The sequence below is a fragment of the Moschus berezovskii genome, chromosome 15 (genome assembly GCF_049115385.1).
Source record: "Moschus berezovskii isolate FMDL1 chromosome 15, NW_MosBer_1.0, whole genome shotgun sequence".
In the NCBI taxonomy this organism is placed as follows: Eukaryota; Metazoa; Chordata; class Mammalia; order Artiodactyla; family Moschidae; genus Moschus; species Moschus berezovskii.
The window spans coordinates 8402409-8425695 of record NC_142474.1 but is presented as its reverse complement, the minus strand read 5'-3'; the positions used below and the strand labels follow the sequence as shown (position 1 = coordinate 8425695).

Below are 23287 nucleotides of genomic sequence, written 5' to 3'. Positions count from 1 at the left end.
TCAGGGGTCAGCAACCACTTTATTTAAAGAGCCAGATGATAAATACTTCAGATTTCCTATACCATGTCTGAACTACTCATATTTCCCATCATAGCAAAGGAAGTCAGAAACTACTTTAAATAAGTGTATCAAAAGTCTCTTCATGGAAACAAGCCTGGTCTGGCCCACAGATTGGAGCTTGCTGACTCCTGTGATAGAGGAGAACTAGGTGGGATGGGACAATTTTAGGTAGAGTAGTCAGAGAAGGCTTCTCTGAGGAGGTGATATTTGAACTAATGTCCCAATGATGCAAAGAAGCCGGCCTTGCTTGAAGGAAGAGTGTTCCAGGATGTGGGAATAGCAAGAACATCGCCTTGAGGTGCAAACCAGCCTCTGGGGAGCTTAAGCCCATGCAAGCAAGGGAGAGGCTGACTTAGTCAAGAATTTGTAACCCAGGCAGGAAAGAGATCTCAAAGGGATAACTCAGAAGAGTTTAATGAAGACACAGAGCAGGGGACTTGGTGAAGGGAAGGATGGGGATGCTCCCAAAGACCTGTACCTGGTAGATTGGTACCTCTGGGAACGCAGCAGGAACTGCAGCCACGGGACACGGGTCACCCAGAGCAAAGAACATGGTCCTCTACCAGGAGGTCTCCTGGACTAACATCCTGACCTCTCTCTCCCCTCCCATGTTAGACCTCCTGCCAGCACATGCTATTGGCTGAGTCCAACCAGAGGTCAGAGGTCAAGGGAGTGACAGAGTGGCACAAGAGTGACAGAATCACTAAAGGTCAGATGCCTGGGAAAGAGCAGGTACGAGAAGGGCAGAAAATGACCTAGAGGGAAAGACAGGGAGTACCAAGCCCATAGGGTAGGGAGTTGCGATGGTATTATAATTTCAATAGGGATGAAGTGGCCGTAAACTACGATTACCCATCAATTTGAATTTCAGATAAACAACAAATATGGGTCTTGTGTAAGTATCTTCAGGATGTACTTATACAAAACCTAGATTGGTGTTTATCTGAAATTCAAATTGAACCAGGTATCCTGTACATTTATTTGCAAAACTTGGGAACCCTAGGTTGGAAACCCCTGAAGGAACCAGAAGGAAAGGAATAATAATCTAATTTAGAATTTAATAAATATAATATATTTATAAAATCGAGAAAATTTTTTTAATGACTATAAATAAGTCCAGAGGATTCAGGAACATATAGAGAAGTTTCAGGGGCATTTCAGACACAATCAGGGTGCAAAGTCTCCATCTACAGGGGACAGCAGCCAATGCAGCGGGCAGCCTGGACAGATGCCCCCCGACTTGCCCAGAGGAAGCTTGTCTGCACTGCATCATCCTCTGTTTATCCAGGCCTTTGCTGCCCACTGTCTCATTCCATCCTTACTACATTTCCATGTGCAAAGCAGGTCTCATTAATTGTTGCTATGCAGTCCTTATTCAGATATAGAAACCAAGGCTCAGAGAGGGAAAGCAATCTACCCGAGGTTACACAGGGAGGCAGCAGAGGGACCAAGGTTACAACTCAGGTCTGGATGACGCCAAAGCTCCTTCCCCTCGGCCTCACTGCTCCGTGTCCTTCTAGGCGTCCAGCAGGTCTGTCTACCTGTGCTGGGCGCTTGCTGCCCGGCCTGGGGGTCAGGAGCAGGAGGAAGCGTCTTGCGGCTGCACCGGCTGGCCTCGGTGCCTGTCATATCTTCGCTGGAGGCGGGCATGAAGGTGGCCAACCCTCCTGGCCTCCTGGGTCCTGAAGAAGGAGGCAGCGATTTTGTGCCGCAAGCGGCGGGCGTAGGTCTCCAGGAGGACCGTGGAGCAAGCCGCGATTTGCAGGGCTCCCGCAGCTAGGGGCATGGCTGTATGCGGGTGCTGGGCGGGCAGCAGCGGGCAGCTGGGGGCGGTGAAGTGCAGCTCCCACTGGAAGGAGTTGTGGGCAGAGAGGTAGGGGTTCTCCAGAGGTGGCTGGTTGAAGAGGAAGGGGATGAAGTCCAGGATGGTGTACGCAGCCTTCAGAAAGGAGGGAAAGGTCAAGTCAGCAGACACCCTGGCTGTTTCCTCCCCCACAAACAGATGCTTCTGGGGCTGGATGGGTCCAACTTTCCCTGCCCGCGTGTCTGCAAACTGGGTGCAGAAGTAACCCCTACCTCCTGGGCTTGAGGAGGGCTGAATGAGGTCAGGAATTGGAAACAGGCTTTTTGCTGAATGAAAAGCACCAGACAAATGCTGTTTATCATTATTATTACTCTCTTTGCAGAGAATGCTTTAGAGAAAGCCAATTCATGCCTACAGGCATTTTTCTCTCCTCTGAGCCCTCAGTGAATACTTCAGACATTCTAATCCATCAAATAAACACAGTTATATGAGGTTGATTCTATCAAGAGCCTCATTTAAAAGATGGGAACCTAAGGTCACACTGAGAGTTACATGCAGCCCACCAAGGGATTGGTCCCAGCAGGGTGGGTCCCAATGTCCTGCTTCTATTAATACGTATGTGCATGCTCAGTCATGTCTGATTCTTTTGTGACCCCATGGACTGTAGACCACCAGGGTCCTCTGTCCATGGAATTTTCCAGGCAAGAATACTGGAGTGGGTTGCCATGCCCTCCTCCAGGGGATCTTCCCGATCCAGGGATCAAACTCAGGTCTCTTACGTTTCCTGCATTGGCAGGTGGGTTCTTTACCACTAGTGCCACCTGGGAAGTCCATACAGAATAAGTACTCAATAAATATTAACTACTAATCTTATTAGCTCAGAGTCTGATACTCTTTGGCATGTTTTACACAATGGACTTCTGTGTAAGATCTCACCATTAAAAAGAAAAAGATTTGTGGCCAAAGAAGATTGAAAAATCACAAAACTAGATGAGATAGTAAATTTTTCCAATAGTAAATAGATGGCATTTTATGTATCACTATTAAAATAGTAAATATTTCAGGCTTTGCAGATCATACAATCCCTCTTGCAAATATTCAACTTCGTAGAGCAGGCATAGACAATCCATGAACATGGCTAATTTGAGTCCAATAAAACTCAACTTACAAACACAGCAAGCCGGCAGAATTGGCCTGTGGCTATTGTTGGTGGAATCTTGATCTTGACCATTGGTAAGGTCTCCTCTAGTCTGTTATCTACAGATGTGAGCTATTAATAATAGCCACTATTTATTAAACATCTCCTATGTGGCATGGAGCCTATTAGACACTTCTGGAGACCACCACTGTTTAAGGCTCACGGGACTCTTGTAGGGTAAGGAGGATTGATCTGATTTGCACACATGAGGAAAATGAGGCTGGGACAGGCTGTCATACGTGAAGAGTGATTTTGGGTGGCAAGTTACTGTGAATGTCTCGGGGTATCAGTATCCAGAGTGATAAGGGGTGAAAACAGAACCCACTGCCTTAGTCTGTCCTGAGAATTAAATGCATTCATCTGCCAAAGCCTCTGGATGTCATGCTTATCCAAAGACAAAGACTTGCACCCAAGTAAAATTCCATTACGAGTCAAGGGTTTAACAAACCCTATCCTTTCCCTTAGGCTTCCCTGATGGCTCAGACAGTAAAGAGTCTGTCTGCAATGCAGGAGATGCAGGTGCGATCCCTGGGTCAGGAAGATCCCTGGAGAAGGAAATGGCAACCCACTCCAGTATTCTTGCCTGGAGAATCCCATGGACAGAGGGGCCTGGGGGGCTACAGTCCACAGGGTTGCAAATAGTCTGACACGACTGAATGACTAAACAACAGCAATTTCCCTGAGGGAAATGACTCTGTTCACACCTTCCATTCACAGAACTTACATCGTACTTGATGGTGAGCGTGACGGGCATAGCGGGCAGCTCCCGAGCCCAGTCCACGGCTGCTTGTGCCAGGAGGAAGACCACGTGGTCCGTGGCCACCGTCACTGCCATGGCCATCAGGAGCAGGGTGAACAGCCCCAGCCTCACCAGACAACTCAGCAGTTCCGCCTGGGACAGCCTCGGCCGGGCTGCCCAGAGCAGCCAGGCTGGAGGGAAGGCTGTCAGGTGGGTGGCCCCGACCTCTGCCAGCCGCTGAGTCAGCTGCCGGGTGGCATAGATGTTATCAAACTGCAGGTTGGTCAGGTAGCGGTGGAGGTACCAGGCCGAGTCCAGCAGGAGGCCCAGCATAAAGAGCCCGGTGACCACCCTCTGGGTCCCCAGTGCTACCATTTGGACCGAGGACTCCAGGCCAGAGAAGTCCTCCAGGACCAGCTGGGTGACCCTGAGCATGTGGAGCCGGAAGGCAGCGGCGCTGTCGCCCTGGGCCTGGAGCGTCAGGCCTTGGCTGCCCGCCTGGCCGTCAGTGCCCAGGGCCTGGGATGCTGTCTGCAGCCGGTGAGTGGTGTTGAGTAGACTCTCCAAGGAGCCCTCCGTGACGCACCTCAGCACCTGCCCAGCGGCATGCATGTTGGCCAAGACGTTGGGCACCACGGCCATGGTCAGGGTGGCTGTGCTCCAGGACAGGAGAAGCCGGCGGCCCTGCTCTGTGCCCAGAGTGGGCACACTGAGCGCAAACAGGCAGCGGGCAGGGGGCACCAGGACCAGCCCCAGGAAGGCCAGGAGGCCGCAGACAGTGGCCACCACGGCCGAGGGCCCGAGAGGATAAAGCAGTGAGGACGCCAGCCAGCAGTAGGTCAGACTCGCGGCAGCAAGGGCCAGGGAACCACACAGGAGGACCTGGGTCAGCAGCTGGCCACAGCTGGCTGGGACGGGCTGGGAGTAGGCAATCCAGGTGGCCTGCAGCAGGGCAAGGGCCTTGTGGAGCCCCCGGTACCAGTATCTCCACCTGCACAAAGGCAAATCGGGGGAACCTCTATGAGGAAGGTTGGAGGGTTGCCTGTTTCCCCAGTGGTCCTGTCCTAAAAACTCTTCCACTGTTAACAGGCTCCACCCACTTAGCTACAGAAGTGGGCACACCTCCCAATTGGTGGGCCAATCAGAGTAAACCACCGCAAACCCACATGACACAAGCTGAGCCAATCAGAGCCTTCCCCAGGACTGTTCTCACTGAGTTATCAGGAAAACAACCCAGATTCCTGCGGATGTGTATCTGGGCTTCTTATGTCTTGTGAGGGCAACTGGTGCAGGGGAATGAAAGAGTCACGGAGAGAGAAGCACAGATGAAAGAGAAAATGCACAGAGAGAAATAGCGGTGCTGGTGTGTTAGTCACTCAGTCGTGTCCAGTTCTTTGCAACCCCGTGGACTGTATAGCCCCCCAGGCTCCTCTGTCTATGGAATTCCAGGCAAGAATACTGAAGTGGGTAGCCATTCCCTTCTCCAGGGGATCTTCCTGACCCAGGGATCGAGCCCAGGTCTCCCATATTACACGCAGATTCTTTACCATCTGAGCCATCAAGGAAGTCCCAGGGAGAGGTGCTATTTCACTTGACTTCATAGTTTTGGTCAGCTCACTGTGTGACCCCGGACATTCCTTCTTTATAGACCTCAGTGTCTCCTCTATAATTTAGAGGATGGGGAGAGTGGACCAGCTGATCTGAGGAAAATTTCTCCTCTATTATACTCTTATTTGTTCATTTGACAAACATTTGTTAAGCAGTTACTATGTGCTAGTCATTGGAGAAACAGGAATGAATAAAACAGGAGAATTTCTGACCTCGTAGAGCTTCCATTGAAGCGTGACAGCAGAGGAATAGTAAGGAGAGCCGGGTTCTGGATACGTTTTGTTGGAAGAACCAACATGACTGGCAGAGTGATTGGCTGTGGGTGGGAGAGAAAGAACGGGGGAGTCAGCGTGACAGGGAGGTTTTGTGCCTGATCAGCTGAAAGCCCTGAGGTGGTGTTTCCTGAGATGGGAAACCTGTGGTTGAAACAGGCTTGAGTGGAGGGGCAGAGGGGAAACTGAGACGCCGATTGAGCCATTTGGCGGAACTGCCATGTGTGATTGAAAACACAGTCTGGAATTCAGAGGAGAGACCAGGCGGGAGATAGAAAGTTGGGAGTCATGGGTTGACAGATGGTCTTTTAAGATGGGGAAATGAGATTCTTTAAGACCGCATGTAGCCAGGAAGGAGAGAGCTCCGAGGACAGACCCTCGTGGCACTCCAGAGTTCATGGGCTGGGAGGTGAGGAGGGGACTGAGAGCAGAGGAGACAGAACCAGGCCAAGTGGGGCTTGGGAAGCCAAGTCAGGGAAGTGTTTCAAGAAGAAACGAGTGATCCAATGTGCCAAGTGCTGCTGGGGGGTCAAGAAAGATGAGGGCTGAGCAATGACCATTGGATTTAGCCACCTGGAGGTCACTGGTGATGTGGACAAGGGCAGCTTGGCGGCATGTTTGGCCAAAACCTAACTAGAGTGGACCCATGGGAAACTGGACAGAGAAGAACATGAGACATAAGTGCAGACAGCAGTTTCAGATCATTTGTGCAGTAAAGGTGCTGAGAAACGGTACGGTAGCTGAGGTGGGAAATGGGACCAAGTTCATTTAAGTTGGAGAAAGTCTAGCATGTTGGCAGATGGAGGATCCAATCACGAGTGGAGACAGTGATGAAGGGGAGAGTTCCTGGAGTAATATCCTTCAGTGGGTGGCAGGGCATGGAAGCGAGGGCTGGTCTTAGAAAGGAGCAGGGGCCATTCATCCTCAGTAGTAGGTAGGTTGGCAGAGAAAATGGGTACAGGTGATGATGAATGGACAGGCAGGTGTCAGTGCATATGTGTCAGCATCATCCTGTCCACGTAGAGCAGAGCAATGGTTAAGTGTGTGACCTCCAGGCTGCTTGGGTTCAAATCCCACGTCACCACTCACCATCTGTGTGACCTTGGGTAAATTTCTTAACTTCTACATGCCTCAGTTTTCTCATCTGTAAAATGGTACAACAGGAGTGGTACCTCACGGGGTCATTTTGTGTCTGGCACATAGCAAGTACCCTGTCAGCCATGATCGATCACGAGAGCATCAGTTTCACCAGTATAGGGACTTGGTCTCTTCTGATCACTGATGTACGCCAAGTACCTAGAATAGTGTCTGATGCACAGTGAGTGCTCTGTCAGTATCTGTAGACTGTTACATGTCTGTTTCTGTTTGTTCAGGGTAGCAGGAAGCCAGATCAGCATTGATGGTGAGAATGCTGGCAGAGACGATGGAAATTTGAAGATGGACAAGAAGTGTAAAATATTTGTCCAGGAGAGTCAGCGAGGAAATGAACTAGGGAAGTTATATACATGCTGGACAGCACTGAGGACCCACTTGAGGGCAGGGATGATGGATTACAGTCTTCCCAGCCCCTGATGGCACTTTAATTTGGGACTAAGCTTTCTATTGTATAATTCATATTCAGAACATGATAGCTGTTAAAATGATAGCTAATAATTTGAATGACATTGGAATGGAAAGCCGGTTCTCAGTCGTATTGTGTACCACGGTGTGCGTTGAATGTTGTAAATGATAAGGAACCATTCACCGGGTGTTTACTCTGAGCCAATCATGATGGCAAGCAGTAAGTGTGCATTTTCTCATTCAGTTCTCACAACAGTCTCACAGACATTATTATTACTGTATTATTACTTCACAGCTTAGGAAAGTGAGGCTTAAAGAGGTGAAGATTTCCCTGAGGTCACACTGCCGGGGAACGGCAGACCTTGAGACCTAGGCTCATACCCATCAGGCTCGTTCACTGTTTTCTCGCCTGTGGACCCCAGTGTCCAAAGTCCCCAGACCTACCCAGTCCTGACGAGGTGTTCAAGTGTCCCCCCGGGGGGCCTCATGCTTCCTGTACAGCAGCAGATGTGGGCAGGCGGGCTCAGGCAGCGATGGCAGGTGGAGGCGACCTGGGGGGAATTGCGTCCTCCAGGACTTGGGAAACCCTGTCACTTCTGCTTTTCTGCCCTTAATCAAGTGCTCCCGAGGGCCCGGTCCCGCCCACCCTGGGTCCACCTCCCAGGGGGTTGGGCAAGCTGCCTCATCCTCTTCTGGTCGGCAGGGGCTGGTGGAAGGTGTGGGAGGAGAGAAATGGTCTTTTACAAGCAACACTACTACTAAACCTGATATCAGGAAGGTAGAATTAGTCCCATTTCACAGAAGAGGCAACTGAGGCTCAGAGAAGCCATGCAGCTCATTGGTGCTGGTGCTGGGGACAGACCTCAGCTCAGCTTCTCCTTTCCCTCCCCCCTGCACAGTTATGTGCCCCCAGAGGAGCCTGGTCCCTAACTCTTAGGGGGTGGAAACCCACAGTAGACCACTGGACTTCTGCTATGACTCTTTCTGAATCAGTGGCTCTGGACTCTCTCTCAGCTCTCTTCCTGTCTTTATTCCAACATGGACCTGGCTTTGAATCACAGCTCTGTCCCGCCACCACCGCCCCCCCGCCGCAACCAGCTGTGTGACCTTGGGCAAGTGACCTCACCTCTCCGTCTCAGTTTCCTCCTCTTAAAAGAGAGCGCATATAAGAACAGTTAGCGTTTATTGAGAATTCGCTAAGGATGAGGCGGACTTCTAAGTAGCTTCTATTCGTGCCCACAGAATTGCTTCTCCCAACAATGCTGTTATTTCCATTCTTCAGTTCAGAAAACTGATCCAGAGACTTAGGTCCCTCAACCCAGCTGCTCAGCTAGTAATAGGTAGAGCCACAATTTATAGCTGCAGTTCATGGGTTCGCAAAGAGTTGGACATGACTGAGTGACTGAACTGAACTGAACAATTTATAGTCATCAGTCTTCTTCCAGAATGTCCTGGTCAGCCCCTGGGCCCTACTGGTGGGGAGGGAAGAATTCACAAGACTCACATTGACCTTGGGATGCATCTGACCCTGGCAAGAGCAGGCATTCAGCATGAATTCCCTGTGTGTGGTCTCTACTGCAGTCACTGCCCTGCAGGTACACTTCTGGGCTTTTCTGAAAGCCAATCTCTCCCTGGAAAGCAGGGAGAGAAAGCCCTCCCCTGCCCCTCACCCGACCCAGGGTCTTTGCGCCCATCACTGCCAACAGGACCATCTGCTCCAGGAGGCCTCTCCTGAGCCCCCAGCCCCCCACCCTGAAGGACAGACTGGTGCAGGGGGCACACCTAGGCAATATTCCAGACTTCCTGTCATTTCCCTTCTAAGGACATCGGCTGGGTCACTTGCTTAGGCCTGAGGGAGGGTGTCCCACGGCTCAGATACGGGAAGTGACATTCTCATAGTCACACAATTGGGATGAGACACTTGTAGCTCTCAGAGGGCCTAACACCCTTCCCGGATCACAACCTAGGAAGCTGGGCCACTGTCAAGTCTGCCAAGAACTGGGGACCCAGAGTAGGTCAAGAGCAGGAAATGCAGGCACCTGCAAGGTAAGGAGCAGGGTGAGCCAGATGGAAGGAGTGGTGAGCTGCCACATGGAGACCCTTCGAAAAGCCTAACTTCTACTCTGCCCCCTTGAAGCCCCTTGAAAATGAGGCCCAACGTTACCAGAGAGGCTAGTTTTTCCAAAGATGCCACTAGTTCCCATTTTTATGTGAAAGTCCCCCAATTTAAAAGCTAGCATTTTTTTTTAAATGAAAGACCATGTGCAGGCTGATCTAGGTAGGTCTATGGGACTGCGTGAGGGCCACTGGATCACAGGCTGTGCAGGAAACCTCCATAGACTGGTGCAGGGGGCTGTCTCGCTGTTTCTCTGTGGCAGGAGCCCTGGGCTTGAGGCCGTAGACCTGTACTGAAATGCCAGCTGTGCCACTTAGCGTGCTGTATGACCTTGGGAAAGACACTAGCCCTCTCTGAACTTTAATATATTCTGCTATGAAGAGAATACTAGTACCTACTTCTTAGGGTTGAGAATTCAATGTGATAATGTGTGTACGGGATCCAGTAAAGAATATATAAACTTTCCAGGCCTGTTCCTTCCAACCTGGGCTGACAGATTGGCCTGAGTGAGCCCCAGGCTTCTCATATCAGATTGTACAGGCCTCTGCGATGCCCACTGGACCAGAGCCCTGGCCTGGGCCTCATCACAAAGGAAACTTCAGATCCTTGTGGCGGTTGGAAAGGAGAGTCTTGGGAAGACACTGTCATTTGCTTAGTTCTCACACTGGCATCAAGGAGCTGATTGGTTAGGAACCATATTGGTCATCTCTCCAGGGCCTCTAGTGGATGCATAAAATCTGGGAGGATGGGAGCAAACGGGGGGAAGGGGCAGATATTTTTGGCTTTTTTCAGCAAATGTAGGCAGTCAATTCTGCCTGTATAAGTGCTGGTCTGAGTTCAGGCCCACAACATCCGGAAGGAGTGTCTGAATCATCAAAAATAAGAATGAACTTTGTTGAGGGGAATTTCTGGGTAGAAGATTCAGAGCCATAAGACAGAATAGAAAGAGGAAGTGGTAAGTGTTCAGATCTAGAATCATAATCAGAAGTCCATAGAATATCAGAGTCATTAGAGTTTTATAGCTTGCGGGTATAGTATGTTGCCACCATCCATCCCGTTGGCTTGAGAAGGTAGAGAGGTGGCTAGATTCTTATCAAGTAGGCCGCACTAGCCAAGAGAAATGATGTGAGTCACATACATAATTAAAATATTTCTAATAGTCATACAAAGCTGAAATTAATAAAATATTTTATCCAACCTACTACATTCAAAGTATTATCCTTTCAACATGTCATCAATATAAAAAAGTATTGAGGACCTGGATGAGGTGCACCAAAAGATCCCCTTGCATTCTGGCTTCTGTTGGTGTGATGGTAAATTTTATGTGTCAACTTGGCTGGGCCATAGTATCCAGATATTTGGTCAAATATTATTCCAGGTCTTTCTGTGAAAGTGTTTCCAGATGAGATTTTAGATTTAAATCAATGGAGTTTGAATAGAGCCGATTGCTCTACCTTGTGTGGTGGGCCTCATCCAATCAGTTGAAGGCCTGAATAGAACAATAGACTGACATCCCCTGACTCCCTTTAGACTTGAACTGCAACTCTTTCCATATATACGCATCTTGTTGGTTCTGGAAAAACCCAACCAATACAGCTGGTTTGGGGAGCCCCAGGAGAACTGAGAGAGAAAGGGGAGGAAGATCCAGGGTGGCTATCTCCCTATGGGGTTACCAAGGACTGGATATGTCCCTGGACTAAAGTTTCCAGCTCCAGGTAAGCATCTGTCCTTGAGCCCCCGGGCTGGAAGGTGCTTCTCCGTGGCTGGTCCTACCTCCCGTCACCACCAGGGTCCATGCTTTCTCTTGTGGTTTCCATAAGCAACCATCTACTCACACCTTGCAACCAGACCTTCTACTAAAAGCTCCTCACGTGAGCTAATTCATGTGTTTATCATCGCCTTTTGAGACCCTGACTATGATGCCCATTTCTCAGATGAGGAAACCAAAATCCAAACAGTCAAGGACCTGCTGAAGGTCATACAGATGATATGGGTGGAACCAGGTATCCAGTGCGGTTCATTAAACTCCTGCTCAATGATTTTTATTCCCCTTCCTTCCATTTCCCATCAGGGTTTCCATTCCTCTGCCCACATGGCTCTGCTCTTCCATCTGATGTACATGCTGAAATCTGTCTATTTCCTATCACTCCAGATTTCATCATTTCTACCTGAGGCCATGTTTCCACGGTGTGAAATAATCCCCCATTCTCCAGTGATGGCCTCCAGCTCCTTGGTACCTCAAACACTGGCATGAACATCTTCCTATATTATCTCTTCAGGGATCCAGGGGGCAATTTTGCTGGGATATAAGCCCAAGGATAGGATGGGCCACAGGGAATGCCAATAGTGGATCTTCCTGATTACTGCCAAGGTGCTTGCCAGGACGACAATGATAGTTCGCTGTCTTGCCAGCAGAATATGACGGTTTCTGTGTCTTCCCATTTCACCACCACTCACTGTCTGCTCTTCTAGTTTTTGCTAGTCTAATGGGTGCACTGTTGAGTCTTGGTTTAACTCGCACGTACCTGATTACAAGCTATTTGAGCCTCTCTTTAGAAACCTGCTGGCCACTTTCACATCCCTTTTCAGAACGGCATATTTGTATCTTTCACTCAGTTTTCTCTTGAGTGCCATGATGGAAGGCTTCCAAAGTTGGTGGCCAGCCATCTTCTCCCCTGTTTGTGGGTGACACGCCTCCCATCAAGGAGCGAAGTTATTTACCTCCCATTGCACCAGGCTAACCCTGTGACCTTCTTTGAACTATAGAATGCATTAAAATTGATGTTTTGGACTCCCAAGCCCAGGCCTTAGGGGGCCTTGTGGCTTCTGCTTTTGCCTTCTGAGAAGTCCACTGTCATGTACAGCAGTCCAGGCTGAACTCCTGAGAAGCCACATGACCCTTGGGGTGAGGTCATGGACATTCCATCTCCAGCAAAACCCCCAGATGAGTGGCCCCACCCACACCATGTACAGCAGAGATAAAACCATACCTGCTGAACTCTGACTAAATGCAGAAATGTGTTGCATTTTTAGGCCCTGATCTTTGGGCTGATTTGTTATGTAACCATGGGTAACCAAGTGCTTTGTTTTTGTCTCTTTTGACTTCTGGGTATTAATTGTGTGTTACAGATGAGTTACTGTTATATTTCTAATGACTCTGTACCACCCCTGCCATCCCCCTTCCTCCCACAGTACGGTGAGCACATGGCTGACTCCTACTGGCCTTGGTCCAGTGCTGCCTCCTCAGAGAGGTCCTCTCTGACCACCCCAGCTAACATAGCCTCAGAGTAGTTTTGTCACACTGACCAGTTCATTTTCCTCTTAGCCCATGTTATCACCCAGAGTCACATTATTTGTTTACCTGTCTACTGCCTGTCTCCTGGGTTAAGTTCTATGTGGCTAGGGACAGTGAACTAGCATAAAATCGGTTCTAAATAAATATTGTTGGATGAATAAATGGAAGAATAAGTGAATAAAGAAATAAGCCAAATAAACCGTGGGTCAAAGAGCAAAATTGTTTTGTGATAATTTCTAGCACAGATTTATCAGATATTTACTGAGCACCCACTATGTGCCAGAAACTGTTCTAAATATTGGATGTAATGCGCTGAACAAAACAAAGCTTGCATTCTCATAGGTTTGTATTCTAGAGGGTGAGAAAATTAATAAAGATGAAAATAAATAATACAGTGTGCTGACTAAATACTAAGAAAACTATTGCAGGACAAGGGGTTAAAAAGTAATGAGGTGATATTTACGCCCGATGGTGAAGGAAGCCTCTCTGGGGAGGTGACATTGAGCAGAGACCTGAGTAAAGTGAGGAAACAGGCATATATTTGGGAGCAAAGCGTTCTAGGCAATGGGAACAGCACGTGTAAAGGCCCTGAGGCAGGAAAGCTGGAGTGTGTGGCTAGAGCGGAGTGGGGAAGGGAGAGCAGTAAGGACATGAGGTCAATTCTGTGACACCCCAAGTTCCAGAGTGTGGGGCTTTGCAGCTCTTTTATGGCTACCAACGCAAATGATTTCCAGGCCCAGGGTTGATTAACATTCTTTATTTTACAGCATTTTCAATCAGAAGTATTTGAAATCATGATTCATCTGTGATAAGCCCCTTCGATTTCTCTGTGAATGAACTTCTCCCCTACCCCTTCCTATGGGAGGGCATCCCCCACCCCATCCTATTGGAGGGCACCCCCCAATCCCAGTGGGCTGTAAATGTGACTAAATCCTGAAGGACCCCCTACAGGACAGACGGGAGCTTCTTCTCCCTCCTCTCTGCAGCTCCCAGGGAAACGTCCATGACTCAAGTGTTGTGTTCCAAGAACAAGAGCAGCCAAGCTGCTCAGGGAACTGCATCCCCCGGAGGCGTAGGAAGAGGGGCCGTGAGCTTCCTGGGCCCTCAGCTGGGCTGACGCTCGGCCACTGATTGCACAGACACTTCTTGAGCGCCTGTCGCATCCAAACTGTGCTGTTCCCAGGGGTGGGGGGCACCGAGATGCTCCCGCTTGAAACGTGGAAGGAGCATATCCTTCAGGATGGGCCCCACCAGCCCCCAGCTCAGGGGATGTTCTCCTTGTCTGTAGAAGAGGGTTACAGGGTTTCCCTGCCTAAGACACTGGACGTTTTACAAGGCCTTGATTTCTCTGTCGACTTCTCTCTCCCCAGGAAAACGTGGCCCTTGCTAATCACACATGCTCACCACCTGGGATCGGGGCGGGGAGGCAAAGAGTGGCGCCGGGAGCAAGAAGAAGCCGGCAGCCGCGAAGGCCCCTGTGGGAGGCGCCTGGCTGGAGGAGCCATGGCCCACACTTGGCCTGACCCTGGAACTGTGGCCACACTGCTTCAGACTAATCAGGAAAATCTGAAAAAGCTTGGAAAGAAAGGTCTAGAACCCCCCCTTGTGTGCTCGGGAGCCCAGAGAAACAGCAAAGAGGCAATGTGCAGTCCCCATGTCCTCAGGATGTCATCTGGCCCTCCCCCTGTCTCCAGGGACTGAAAATAACCCTGGCTTCTGGGTATCAGCAGGGGCATATTCAAGCAACTGGCAGAGAAAGGGCCCCCACCAAGCAGAGCGCACACCAGCTGGAACAGCTGGAACAGCTGGACTGGGACACGGCAGCCCCGCCTCTGGAAGGAAGGTGACCCCTAAAGGCAGGACGCTGTCTCCAGATGGTAACCTCGCGTCGTCAGTGAGGGATGCTAGCGGTGCCTCCTGCCCCAGCTGTTCAAGACAAATGCCATTCCGCACTGGCTTACTGTTGCTGAAACTGGAGTTTCTTACATCCTAACCACAGATCAACTCAGAGATAAAGGAGCTTGTTTCTCAGGCAGCAGAACTGGGACGAAGCGGCTCCCTGAACTGTGTGGGAGACGAGAAGGTATCCTAGATAACGAGGCTGTGGACCCAGCTGGACCACTGGAAGTCACCCCTGCTTTCTGTGTACTGGATCACAGAGAAGAATTGCTTGATCAGCCTGTGGGGTCCCAGCAGCAGAGGATGGCGAAACCCCCCTGGGAGGGCCCAGCCCGAAGAGAGTTCCTGAGGGGGGCTCAGAGGGTCCGATATGTGCCGTTAGCCAAACTGGATGGCAGTGCTGTGACGTTGGCTAAGTGGAGGTTGGCCCAGTCTGGGAAGGTGTCCAGCTGGAAGATGGTCTGTGCCCAAGTATTCATGGCCAAGCTGAGCAGCAGGACGCCCATCAGGTTCATCAGGAGTCCAGTCCGCACCTGCAAGGGAGCCCAGAGTGAGGGAGGGTTCTACTTGAGGCCCATTATACAGATGGGGAAACTGAGAGTCAGAAAGTGTTTCACCCAAGATGGCACAGCTGGGGAGAATTGGAAGAGGAGCACAAACCCAGGATGGTTGATATCCAAGACCCTTCCGTCCTTACACGCCCTAGGCTGACCCTCAAGGAGCTGAAAATGTCCCCTTTCGTTCAGTGGTTTCTAGGTGCCAGGCATTGTGCCATGCATTTGTCATAGAGCTGTGTCATTTACCCTGAAAGCAACCCTTTTAGGGTTGTTCTTATTATTTTTCCCATTTTATAGAAGAGGAAAGTGAGGCTCAGAGCAGTGGGCTCACCCAGCATCATGCAACTTGAAAACAACCTACTTTGATCATTAAACATCCCCCCTGCATTGCATTTCCTATCTCCTTGGAGGCAGGCCTGTGTCTCCCCTACCCAGCACCAGCCCCGCGCCTGGAACACGGAATGTGCTCAGCAAACACTCGGACAGTGAACGAACCAACGAATGAATGATTGTCTGTCTCCCCAGGTCCCTGCTGCCTCTTCCTGCCGCTCACTCTTGTCTCTCCCTTTGTCCTGACGGGGTCTCTGTGCCTGGAGACCATACATCGGCTAAGAACTAGTTGAGCAGATCACTCTTCTCTGTAGAACCAGTTTAGGGTCTGCAGGCCCTGGACTGCATGGTGCAATCATCCGAGGCAGCCAGTGGAGGGGGAAGGGCAGTAGGAAGCAGGCCGAGGAAGAGGCTCAGCTGGGAGGAGAGCCTTGCTAAAAGCTGGGATTCCCCCCACCACCGTTCTCGGCTTCTGTCTCCTCTCCAGGTGACCGGGCACTGACGTGCACCCCTATGTCCCTGCTGTGGTCCGCTGCCCCGTCTCCCCTAGAGATGCTGCTGGGCCATGAGGCTTGGCCAAACAAGTCAGAAGACGGGGCGGGGGGGCCCAGAGAGAGGGGGAAGGCTCTCATCTCCGAGGCAAACTTTGGAAAGCAGTGCCGAGTCAGCGCTTCCTGAAATCACCTAGGCAATCATTCCAGAGTGTTTGCTAGAAGTATCAATTTAGGTCCTGCTCAGAATGACCTATTCAGGAATTGGGGGGCAGGGGAGAGCGGGAGTCCTGCCTCGGTTCCTTGCCCACCCCTGGTCCAGCCACTTCTCGGGGCCTCTGCTAGAATATGCCTGGACTCACCATGTCTTTCACCAGCAAGTGTCCGGAGGCGAAGGCGATTGAGTTAGGGGGCGTCGATACTGGGAGCATGAAGGCGTAGGAGCAGCCGACGGTGCCAGGGATCATCAGATACAGGGGGTGCACCCGCAGACGGATGGCCTGGGCCCGGCAGTCAGGGGCGAGACCAAAACAGAGAAAGCCAGAGAAACCACGCAGGAGGTGGAGACAGGAGGAAAGCGAGGGACACGGCGGCAGATGGAGAGACAGGAAAAGAGCCAGAGATGCACGGAGTAACAGAGAACAGAGAAACAAACGAGAAGATGAATTTAAAGACACACAGGGAGAAATGCCGCCAGAAATACAGACACCCAGGCCAAAGGAGACACACAGACAAGAAGAGAACCATGCAGAGGGGGGCAGGAGAGAACGTTCCCAGGTTAGCAACGTCCCAAGGCTGCGCGTAGGCTTATCAGGGAGGACGGGCAGGGGAAATTATTCCAGAACGCTCCCTCTCCGACTGGAGTGCACATCAGAGTCACCTGCAGGGCTGGTGGCCCCATCTCTCGCAGAGTTGCTGAGTCAGCAGGTGTGGGGTTTGTTGCAGGGGTGGGAGGGTGGCGGCAAGAATTTGCATTTCTGACAAGATCCCAGATGATGCTGACGTTGCTGGTCCACATTTTGAGAATTTTGAAAATGTGCTGGGATCATATATTGAGAATCACAATTCTAAAACCTCATGCCCTCTGTCTGGTCCTTCTCAAATGGTCCAAACAAGTAGGTAGAGAGCAGGGACACTGCTAAACATCCTACAATGCAGAGAGCTTCACATAACAGAATTCTCTGGCCCCAAATGTCCATAGTGCTGAGAAACCCTGTTTTAAAGGGAAGCTAGAGATTTGCCTACGGTTAGAATTTCTGCTATGGTTATCTGTCTACTCAGATTTTCTACTTCTTCTTAGTCCATATTTGGTCATTTCTATTTTCCTAGAAAACTCTTTATGTCACCACGGGTTGCTTTTCCCAAAGAAGGCCCTCTGGTGTGCTTTGAAAATATTTACTGTTTATGCATTTCTTAGGGGAAAAAAAGACAATATTTAAAAAAAAATCACAGTCTGACACTTTTACGCATTTTGGGTGAGAATGATGACAATTGTGGCCCCCCCCGTGGAGCTCCCAGGATCAAGGAAGAGACTGGTGAACCTGTGTTGTGGAGGGATGTTGCCCTCCCATCCCAGGACCCTGTAAGGACCCTCACCAGCTCCGCCAGGACGGGCAGAAAGATGATGATCGTGGCCGTGTTGCTGGCGAACTCGGTGAAGAAGGCGACCACCACGGTGATGAGCAGCACGGCCAGCACTGGGGGCACGTTCTCCAGGGGGTGCAGCTGCCCGCCGATCCATGCCGACAGCCCCGACTCCTGCGGAGGGAGGAAGCAAGAGCGCCTCTTCACACCCAGCCCACCGCAGGCTGCCACCCCCAAGCCTGGGCCAAGTGGGAGGGGTTAGGATTGGCTACAGCGATGACAACTACACTCTTTCACACACAGGTTGACTGAGGTTCAGAGAGGGTAGGTCACCTGCCCAAGGTCACATATTCAATCAGCCTCTCTGCTTCCCGAGCTGCTCTCTGTGCCATACTCCACAGGCCCAGGGCCCAAACCCCTGGATCCTTCAAATAATCCATGTGGTTCCCCCAGTAGTTCGTTTGGTTCAGGCAGCCTTAATTTGAGTGGGAGAGGGGCAAAGGAACCTCCATGTTAAATCTTCTCATTCCTCCAATGATAGCTATCACTTCCAAAAATATTAACATATTTATACAAAATATTCATTATTAAATTTTATAATTATTATGTATCAGTAGATAGTAAATATATAATATGATATATATATCATATATAGTAGAAAACATGCATCAGCTAGAGGTCAAATACAACACAATGCAAGTGTGAGTGCTCAGTTGCTAAGTCATGTCTGACTCTTCTCAACCCCAGACTGTAGCCCATCAGGCTCCTCTGTCCATGGGATTCTCCAGGCAAGAAAACTGGAGCAGGTTGCCATTTCCTTCTCCAGGGGATCTCCTCAACTCAGAGACTGAACCCATTGCAGGCACCTTCTTTATCACTGAGCCACCAGTGAAGCCCAGCACAATGAATAGGATTACCAACAATAAAGATATTTATGATGATTATGACAATGATGGTACACAAACACTACTATTATTATTTGTATTATTATTCATTAGCATAAGAATCACCAACCATTCAGCAAAGCAAACATTCTTTCCCTGTTACAGAGAAGGAATCCTAACTGGGTGAAGTTTTTGTGACTTGCTCAGTGTCCCCAAAATACTTTTTTGGGGTATATTTTGAGTGTATTTTGCACTCAAGGCCATGGAGTCAGTATACTAACATTCTCCTGCAAAGCGCCCTGTCACCACGTACTTTCCAGGGGACACACCAGACTGTCACTGCACCTCTTAATGAAGGGCACTGCCCAGAGCTGACCACAGTTCTCCAGGGCAGTAAAGACAAGGTCGATTGTCCCCTCTCTGACTCCAGACTCCAACTGCATCAACGCTGCAGAATTATCTCCAAGCTCTCTCTCTCTGCTGACTTCTCCAGGAGTTTCTCTACTTGTGGGTATTTAATAATGATACTCTCCCGCTTCTGCATTCCAGGCTTCAAATGTATCCTTAATAACCCAGAATCCAATGCATATTCCTTAAGTCCCCAAAGCGGGAAAACGGACGTAAAATTGTGCTCGATGCTGCCCCCTGGTGGTGTCACGCGGCAATATAGCAATAAGGCCACAGTGGCGCCACCGTTTTCTTGACAAAGATAAAGCAGTTGTAGGCTTAGGAGCGGATCAAGGCCAGGGTTGGGTTAGACCCCTAACATTTAGCCTAGTGTATGTCTACTACAGCCCTTTTATCAGTGCAATATCTTTTGGTACTAACACACTTCGGTTTATCAGAGAACATGTATGCACTTCTTTTGTGTTGAATAGAAAATCTGCTGTTTATCCAAAACTAGGCTTTCATAGTGGATTCTAGAATACAGTATACTGTTTTGACACAAATAAAATAAATTATTTCATTTGTCCCTACACCATGACTTAAAATTTACCTTCAAGGAATGAATAATAAATGCTTAAAGATAGTTCTCCCTTGAAGAGACCTTATAAAAAGTAAGGTGCTTCTTTCATATTCGCAGTTTGATAACCCAGAGATTACAGTGTATGGCAGAGTCCAGACCCCAGCCCCTCCTCTGGCACAAGGAACTCTGCAGGGGAAAATGCGGCCACTAGTTTTTCTCAGAGGCCATGGCTCTGGCAAAGAGACCGACAGCAGTGTGTGTAATTAAATGGAGAAGGGCTGGAGAGGGAATATTAATGACTTGGATGAATGAGGAGCCAAGAGCTTCCCTGAAGCTGGGCCTCTGGGTGCCAGGCTTCCAGCCAACCTCCCCACGGCCACTCAGGCCTTGGCACAGTTTCCGTAGCCGGAGGGAGGTCTGGCAGCTTCTCAAGAGTGGAGATCCCCCAGCTGCTCTCGGGGGTCTCAAGGGGCTTCACCTGCCCTTTCCTGTTCCCTTAGGAATCAGAAGCTCTGTTTCCATGGAAACACACAGCCACAAGGTTTTCCCAGGGACTCCAGCAACTCGCAAGGGCAGAGGCGGCATGCCCAGGAGGTGAGGAGAAAGGGCTTTGGGATCAGATCAGGCTTGTTCCCCCACCTTCGTCCATCCTGGCTGCGTCTTCCTCGGCGAGTAACTTAAACTTTCTGTGCCTCAGTTCCTCATCCGTAACCTGAGATGCGATGGTGCTCATCCTCGGGGGTTACAGAGCTGCCCGGCTAGTTCAGCTGGTAGAGCGTGGGACGCCTAATCCCAGCGTTGTGGGTTCGAGCCCACGTTGGGCAGCTGCTCTTCCACATTTGGGCTTCCCTTGTGGCTCAGTTGGTAAAGAATCTGCCTGCAATGTGGGAGACCTGGGTTTGACTCCTGGGTTGGGAAGATCCCCTGGAGAAGGGAAAGGCTACCCACTCCAGTATTCTGGCCTGGAGAATTCCATGGACTATACAGTCCATGGGGTCACAAAGAGTGGGACACGACTGAACAACTTTCACTTCAGGGGGTTATGGTTGGGAAAAAAGGAACTAATCTCTAAGGGTCTTATAAAAATGCTTGGGTACCAGGTAATTCCCCAAACATGCCATTGGCCATTAGTGGCATCAAGTCACGAGATACCAGCAGTGGTGGGACACTCAAGAAACTGCCTTGAGTAGTTGTCAAACTTCCTTACAGCCCCCAGGGATGCCAAGAGGTGCCTGAGGCCTGTGATGCAGCATGAGAGGGGAAGGTGGAGCTGGCAGGACGATGGCCTCTTTCTCCTCCTTTCTCACTTCCACGAGGTCCTTTCTTCCTGATTTCGCTGATATACAGAAGGACCAGATCTTAAAGGAGGGTGTTATGGTAGAAGTGAAATGTTTCAGGTTGAAATCTCCATAGAAAACCCTTGAAAAATCTCTTTAAAGGCCTCATAAAGACAGTAGGCTCAGCTGTGTGTGCACAACTCGATGTAAGAATTCTCAGGTCGGGACTTCCCTGCTGGTCCTGCAGTTAAGATGCAGCTAAAGACCCTGTATGCACAACTAAAACCCAGTGCAGCCAAATTAAATAAACAGAATAAATATTTTACAAAAGACTGATACTAAAACATTGAATTCTTAAGTGGAGAGAGCCAGCGAACTTGATTAAAGGAAAGAAGAAGAGTCTCCATGAACGTGCATGAGCGTTCAAACCACCGCACTGCTTACAGGCTGTGTGGCATCGGGCAAATTAACGAACGTCTCTGTTCCTTGCTTTCTCCAAAGTAGAGGTAAAAACAATTCCTATATATAATAAGTACCAAACAGGGCTTACTATTACTTATTTAATTTAACAAACACTTAATACAGTGCTTCTTCTATGCTGAGAACGCTCCTCAGTACTTTGCTAACATTAATTTATTAATCCTCAGAACTCCACGAAGGAGTGGTGATGTGGGTGTGTGTGTGCCCAGTTGTTCCAACTGTTTGTGACCCCATGGACTGTAGCCCGCCAGCCTCTTCTGTCCATGGGATTCTCCAGGCAAGAATACTGGTGTGGGTTGCCATGCCCTTCTCCAGGGAACAAACCTGTGTCTTCTGCATCTCCTACCTTGGCAGGCAGATTCTTTACCACTGTGCCACCTGGCAGGGATGACGCAGTACAGTAATCTATATTTTATGGTTGAAGGAACTGAGGCGCGAAGAGTGAAATACGTGATGCTCAAATACGTGAAATGAGTTTGGAATTTTGTGCTCAGAATCTGGCTCTTAATGCTGCCTCTCCAATAAAATGATAAGAACAATAAGAACAGCAATAATAACAACTCTCCAGCAGAAAATGAGGGATTCAGGAGAATACACATGTTTCTACTTGCCTATAGGGTCTAACTCAGCAGTGGCCACAGGACTGGAAAAGGTCAATTTTCATTCCAATCCCAAAGAAAGGTAATGCCAAAGAATGCTCAAACTACCGCACAATTGCACTCATCTCACACGCTAGTAAAGTGATCCTTAAAATTCTCCAAACCAGGCTTCAGCAATACGTGAACTGTGAACTTCCAGATGTTCAAGCTGGTTTTAGAAAAGGCAGAGGAACCAGAGATCAAATTGCCAACATCTGCTGGATCATCGAAAAAGCAAGAGAGTTCCAGAAAAACATCTATTTCTGCTTTATTGACTATGCCAAAGCCTTTCACTGTGTGGATCATAGTAAACTGTGGAAAATTCTGAAAGAGATGGGAATACCAGACCACCTGACCTGCCTCTTGAGAAACCTGTATGCAGGTCAGGAAGCAACAGTCAGAACTGTACATGGAACAACAGACTGGTTCCAAATAGGAAAAGGAGTACATCAAGGCTGTATATTGTCACCTTCTTATTTAACTTATATGCAGAGTACATCATGAGAAATGCTGGGCTGGATGAAGCACAAGCTGGAATCAAGATTGCTGGGAGAAATATCAATAACCTCAGATATGCAGATGACACCACCCTTATGGCAGAAAGTGAAGAATAACTAAAGAGACTCTTGATGAAAGTGGAAGAGGAGAGTGAAAAGGTTGGCTTGAAGCTCAACATTCAGAAAACTAAGATCATGGCATCTGGTCCCATCACTTCATGGGAAATAGATGGGGAAACAGTGGAAACAGTGTCAGACTTTATTTTTCTGGGCTCCAAATCACTGCAGATGGTGATTCCAGTCATGAAATTAGAAGACGCTTATTCCTTGGAAGGAAAGTTATGACCACCTTGAAAGAAAGTGAAGTCACTCAGTTGTATCCGACTCTTTGCGACCCCATGGACTGTAGCCTACCAGGCTCCTCTGTCCATAGAATTTTCCAGGCAAGAATACTGGAGTGGGTTGCCATTTCCTTCTCCAGGGGGTCTTCCTGACCCAGGGATTGAACCCGGGTCTCCCACATTGCAGGCAGACACTTAACCATCTAAGTCATCTGGGAAGCCCATGAACAACCTAGACAGCATATTAAAAAGCACAGACATTACTTTGTCAACAAAGGTCCGTCTAGTCAAGGCTATGGTTTTTCCAGTGGTCATGTATGGATGTGAGAGTTGGACTGTAAAGAAAGCTGATCACCGAAGAATTGATGCTTTTGAACTGTGGTGTTGGAGAAGACTCTTGAGAGTCCCTTGAACTGTAAGGAGATCGAACTAGTCCATCCTGAAGGAGATCAGTCCTGGGTGTTCATTGGAAGGACTGATGTTGAAGCTGAAACTCCAATACTTTGGCCACCTGATGCGAAGAGCTGACTCATTTGAAAAGACCCTGATGCTGGGAAAGGGCAGGAGGAGAAGGGGACGACAGAGGATGAGATGGTTGGATGGCATCACTGACTCAATGGACATGAGTTTGAGTAAGGTCCGGGAGTTGGTGATGGACAGGGAGGCCTGGCGTGCTGTGATTCATGGGGT

General features: G+C 49.4%; 2 protein-coding genes and 1 non-coding gene across 14 annotated transcripts in view; 1 reads left to right on the top strand and 2 right to left on the bottom strand.

The window, feature by feature from the left end:
* OCSTAMP (osteoclast stimulatory transmembrane protein) lies at window positions 1-7816 on the bottom strand. The gene is made up of 3 exons (XM_055425978.2): window positions 7686-7816; window positions 3787-4792; window positions 1-1999 (listed from the first exon to the last, which is right to left on the bottom strand). Exons 1-3 carry the CDS (start codon window positions 7727-7729, stop codon window positions 1634-1636), a joined length of 1416 nt encoding a protein of 471 aa, XP_055281953.2. The 5' UTR covers window positions 7730-7816; the 3' UTR covers window positions 1-1633.
* A 5332-nt stretch (window positions 7817-13148) lies between these two features.
* Window positions 13149-23287, bottom strand: part of SLC13A3 (solute carrier family 13 member 3) — a 109495-nt gene continuing 99356 nt past the window's right edge. For 7 of the 12 annotated variants that reach the window (XM_088843713.1, XM_088843712.1, XM_088843715.1 and 4 more), the window contains 3 exons: window positions 17526-17687; window positions 16292-16429; window positions 13155-15084 (listed from right to left, as the gene is read on the bottom strand). In XM_088843713.1, coding sequence (XP_088699839.1) covers window positions 14908-15084; window positions 16292-16429; window positions 17526-17687 — 477 coding nt within the window. In that variant the 3' untranslated portion in view covers window positions 13155-14907. Of the gene's footprint in view, window positions 15085-16291; window positions 16430-17525; window positions 17688-23287 lie in introns of all 12 variants that reach the window. The other 5 variants (XM_088843721.1, XM_088843722.1, XM_088843724.1 and 2 more) reach the window with 4 other exon arrangements.
* TRNAR-CCU (transfer RNA arginine (anticodon CCU)) lies at window positions 20117-20188 on the top strand. The gene has a single exon. It is a non-coding gene; the product is annotated as a tRNA-Arg (tRNA).

Coding starts and splice junctions, on each gene's coding strand:
- OCSTAMP (XM_055425978.2), bottom strand. CDS start 7,729: ATGAGGCCCCCCGGGGGGACACTTGAACACCTCGTCAGGACTGG. Junction 4,793..7,685: donor GAACACCTCGTCAGGACTGG/GTAGGTCTGGGG, acceptor GCCTTTGTGCAG/GTGGAGATACTGGTACCGGG. Junction 2,000..3,786: donor CGCTCACCATCAAGTACGAT/GTAAGTTCTGTG, acceptor TCCTTTCTGAAG/GCTGCGTACACCATCCTGGA.